Source organism: Oncorhynchus mykiss, chromosome 18, assembly GCF_013265735.2.
Source record: "Oncorhynchus mykiss isolate Arlee chromosome 18, USDA_OmykA_1.1, whole genome shotgun sequence".
NCBI classification, from domain to species: domain Eukaryota; kingdom Metazoa; phylum Chordata; class Actinopteri; order Salmoniformes; family Salmonidae; genus Oncorhynchus; species Oncorhynchus mykiss.
The window spans coordinates 66,743,280-66,748,181 of NC_048582.1; the positions used below are offsets into that span (position 1 = coordinate 66,743,280).

The 4,902-nt window shown below is 43.8% G+C and overlaps 1 protein-coding gene across 6 annotated transcripts in view; it reads left to right on the forward strand.

The window, feature by feature from the left end:
* The window catches only part of atat1 (alpha tubulin acetyltransferase 1), a 31,266-nt gene extending 29,131 nt beyond the window's left edge, over positions 1-2,135 (forward strand). For 3 of the 6 annotated variants that reach the window (XM_036953575.1, XM_036953577.1, XM_036953578.1), the window contains 2 exons: positions 116-219; positions 1,092-2,135. In XM_036953575.1, coding sequence (XP_036809470.1) covers positions 116-219; positions 1,092-1,401 — 414 coding nt within the window. In that variant the 3' untranslated portion in view covers positions 1,402-2,135. Of the gene's footprint in view, positions 1-115; positions 220-756; positions 830-1,091 lie in introns of all 6 variants that reach the window. The other 3 variants (XM_036953573.1, XM_036953574.1, XM_036953576.1) reach the window with 2 other exon arrangements.
* Positions 2,136-4,902: the final 2,767 nt, after the last annotated feature.

Here is a 4,902-nt window from a genome sequence, read left to right on the forward strand (position 1 = left end):
TTCCTCTTTCTTGCACTCTCTCTTGTTTTCTCTGTCCTGCTCTTATTTGTCCTCCATCTCCCATTCCCTTGCTCTTCCTATCCTCTCTACCTTCCCTGCTCCATCACCGTGGTAGCCAACAGGGCCTAGTTGCCAGGGGAAACCTCTACAGTCGCTACATCAACACCCGGGGCTTTGGGCTGTTGTTGGAGACCCAGCAGAACACCTTCAAACTGCCAGGTAACCAGATCTGATTGGCTATGGGACATGTGTAGTACACCGTAACAACACACCACAAAGGACTATGTACGTCTCCCAAATGGCACCCTGTTTGCTATAGGGCACTACTTTAGACCAATCACTCAATCAACCAATCAAATGTATTTATAAAGCCCTTCTTTACATCAGCTGATGTCACAAAGTGCTGTACAGAAACCCAGCCTAAAACCCGAAACAGCAAGCAATGCAGTTGTGGAAGCACAGTGGCTAGGAAAAACTCCCTAGGAAGGCCAAAACCTAGGAAGAAACCTAGAGAGGAACCAGGCTCTGAGACCAGAACACTATGGGCCTTTTTGAGTATATTCCCTATTTAGTGCACTACTTTAGACCAGGCCATGGTCTAAAGTAGTGCACTATATAGGGAATAGGGCTCTGGTATAAAGTAGTGCACTATATAGAGAATAGGGTGCCATTTAGTACATAGACCACTGTACCCAGGAATGTACTGTGTTGTCTTGTGACTGACCTCTGACCTGTTAGTGCTGTGTACCTCCTCAGGTTTGACACCATTATTGAGAGAGAGAGAGACTGACACAGGGGGACAGACAGACACCCTGGGACACACAGACAGGTTTGCCAAGATGTAATTTCCCCTCACATAGACATACTCAGGATATATCTGGCAGAAAGGCATTGAATGGCTACAATTGAAAGCAAGAAAAATAAGATGGAATTACAGTGGATTTGTGTTTTGCCTGAACTACATTTCCTTCTCTGCAGCACAAAAACAAGTTATCTTCCTTCTTCACACTCTCCGTTTCTCTATCACTCATCCCCTCATCTTACCTCTCGTCATATGCCTCCTCTCTCCAACCCTCCTTGTCCCCGTCCAGGTCCCTTCCACCTCTGTCCCTATCCAGGAAGGAGTTGCTCTGCTCCCAGACCACCAGAGAACCAGACAGACAGGCTGGGATGGAGACCAGGGTGCTGGAGAATAGGCTCCAGGAGGGGTTAGGGGGAGAGCTCTGGCCTGGGAGGGCTGGAGAGAAAGGAGGTGGGCCCCAGGTGGTTGAGAAGGGGCCATTGGAGGCTGAGAAGGACAGGGGGAGAGGAGGCTGGTTATGGACGGTGGGAGAGAGCTGCTGTAACACAGCTCAGTGGGTCAGGCAGAAGCAGGAATATAACAACACCAGACCCTGGTGACCCACATGGAAGACAGACGGGCTGACAAGAAGAAGGAGATAGAAGACGGGCTGACTGACAGATGGATGGATAAGAATCAGGAGATGGAAGACAGACGGATGAATGGATAAGAAGCAGGCGATTGAAGACTGACTGACATACTGACAGACGGATGGATAAGAAACAGGAAGTAGAGAGGAGAAAGAGACCGACTGACAGACTGATTTAATAGAGATTTAGAGAAATGGACTGTGAGCTAGAGTTGAGATAGACGGGAAGACAGCCACAGCCAATCCTCACCCACTTCCCTTCATCCCTCTCACCTGATCACTGGTTAGTGGTAGTGGTGCTGTGTTTGAGACAGAACAAGTGAAGGGTTTGGTTGGTATGCAACAATAGTCAGCCAGATGTCACAGTATACATCCCAAATGGCACCCTATTCCCTATGGGACCTGGTCAAAAGTAGTGCACTATATTGGGAATAGGGTGCCATTTGGGACTTAGACACAGTCTGAGGGTGTAAAATGGTGGGTTACAGTACAATGAACAGAATGTAGCAGTGAATACTGAGTACTAGTCAGTAGGTTGATGATGGTAATGAGAACCACAGCGTTAGAGACCTACTAAATCTGTCACATGTACCAGCAGCTATTCACTTGAAGGAAAAAGGCAATGGAGCCATGCTGGAAATTCCATCAGACCTGAGTTGACGCGTTAAGATGTTTTCAATGTAGAAATAAATGGCCTAAGCTGATCACAGAAAGACTCGTCCCTAAATGTTGTTGGAATAGCTTTACTTGTTATGTCTTGTGTTATTTACCCATGTATTGATCATAGATTACATTTGATTACCTAAATGTTGATATAGTGCTTTGTGTTTCCCTCATGTCCCCTCTACACCCCTGCACTGCCCTCTACTGGCTAAATCCGGTACTGCAGTATCACGAGAACTCAACAGGCAGTCAGTACAAGACAGGTTTGTTGTGTTCATTCGACACCAAAACTGAAGACAATTTAGTTAAATAGGGTGGAACAACTTGGACTTGTCCAATAAGAAATGGCCATTTTTGTTTTGTTTCAAAACGTTTTGTGTAATGTGTATAGTTTGTATAGTGTGCCCTAATGAACACATCCCTGCTTCCCCAAACACATAGATATCATCCCCAAAACATTGGTATCCTGATTACATATGTTAAAACATTCACTACTAATGCCGCGTTTACCTTTAGTCGGAACTAGGTAACTCTGACATTTCCGACTTGCAGTTACACACACAGTTATTAAACCAGTTAGCAAGTCGGGACATTTCAGAGTTTCCTAGTTTCATACGGCACGTGAATGCGACGTTAGTACCATCAAGCTACAACGTCAGAAGCCCCACCTACACTGAACAAAAAATAAACGCAACATGTAAAGTGTTGGTCCCATGTTTCATGAGCTGAAATAAAAGATCCCAGAAAAGTACCATATGCACAAAAAGCTAATTTCTCTCATATTTTCTACACAAATTTGTTAATATCCCTGTTAGTGAGCATTTTATCTTTTGCCAAGATAATCCATCCACCTGACAGGTGTGGCATATCAAGAAGCTGATTAAACAGCATGATCATTACACAAGTGCATCTTGCACTGTGAACAATAAAATTCTAAAATGTGCCGTTTTGCCACAGCACAATGCCACAGATGTCTCCAGTTTTGAGGGAGCGTGCAATTGGCATGCTGACTGCCGGAATGTCCACCAGAGCTGTTGCCAGATAATTTAATGGAATTTCTCTACCATAAGCAGCTTCCAATGTAGTTTTAGAGAATTTGGCAGCACGTCCAACCGGCCTCACAACCGCAGACCCACGTGTAACCACTCCAGCCCAGGATCTCCACATCCGGCTTCTTCCCTTGCGGGATCGTCTGAGGCCAGCCACCCGGACAGTTGATGAAACTGAGTATTTTTCTCTGTAATAAAGCCCTTTTGTGAGGGAAAATGTATTCTGATTGGTTGGGCCTGGCTCCCAAGTCGATGGGTCTGTGCCTACCCACGGCTCGCACCTGTGCCTACCCATGACTGGGCAAGTCACGTGACATCCATAGATTAGGGACTAATTAATTTATTTCAATTGACTGATTTCCTCATAGGAACTTTTAACTCAGTAAAATTGTTAAAATTGTTACATGTTCGTGTTTATATATTTTTTTTATCAGTATAGTTCTACAATTTATCTTCTTAAAATCTGATTTTTAAACCCAAACATCAATCCCGGGTTTACGTAGGTTACTTTCTAAATGTAATCCGTTACTATAGTTACCTGTACAAAATTGCAATCAGTAACGTAACTTTTGGATTACCCAAACTCAGCAACGTAATGATTACTTTCAGTTATGCTAGCAGATCCCCATAGACTTCCATTCATTGCGCTGATGCTAGTTAGCATTGGCTCGCGAAACCACCTCAAACTTCCTTCATACTGGACACAGAGACGTATAGTTTATTTCGTTAGCGTTACTTAGCAACCGCACAAGTGTTTAGACCGATAGCACCTGTAATGACCAACGACTTCTGTCATATGTACACAACATCTACGTGCATTTTATTTATCTTTAAAAATAGTTTGACAAAAACACATTCAAAACTAGGTACAAAGAAATTATACACACGAAATACATGATTATATTCTTTGTTTATCTGTTGGATTCTCTTCAGATTACTGTTTAAAAAATATGTACAATGGAGCATGAAGTGAAAGGGGGTTCTCTCTTGGTTTTCACACGCCGTTTAGCACACTGCAGTCACATAAGAACAGCATCAAACCAACACTGACTTTGTTTTGCCAGAGGCCTGATGGGACATCTCCCTTTTTGTGTTATTGTAATGGAAGATGGCTTACTTGGAAGCAATACAATTTTTTTTGAATTATCTAGCGACAAATGATCTGCCTTGATATGTTAATAAAACCATCCATCTGATCTGAGGGATTATAAGGTGACATCTTTGAAAAGGAATCCCTTTTTTGCAAAAAGAGTTCCTGGAGGCAATCTTTAAATAGGTTACTTCCTTGTACGGGCCACCCTCACCCAACCTCCTCTGCCAGTGTGGCCTGTTTTGGGTTTCACAAAATGTGTTGTGCTTTTTAACTAGTGTGGCATCTTGCTCTACTTGTTTTTTCTTTGTCTCCGCTGTCGGAATTCCATACGTGCTCATTGGACCGTGGGCGACCTATCGGTTTCTTAGCTGCTCTGCTATGAATGATGCCAACAAAAAGAGGATGTTTAATGATTACAAACGATGATAATCGGCAGTTTCACACTCACTAAGTCATGGAAGAAACAGGTCCCTGTCTCGTAACCTCTGTGGATCGATTGGCAAGCTCCTTCAATCCAAACCCCATGGCATTCCCTGCTGTCATTTCCCCAAGCTTCTTCACGCCCTAAGCAGAACAGAACCTAACAGAACCCCCTGGGTTATGTTCATTGGGCACTGAAACAGAAAGGGACTACCTGGACTTGTCCAATAAGGAACTCTCATATTCG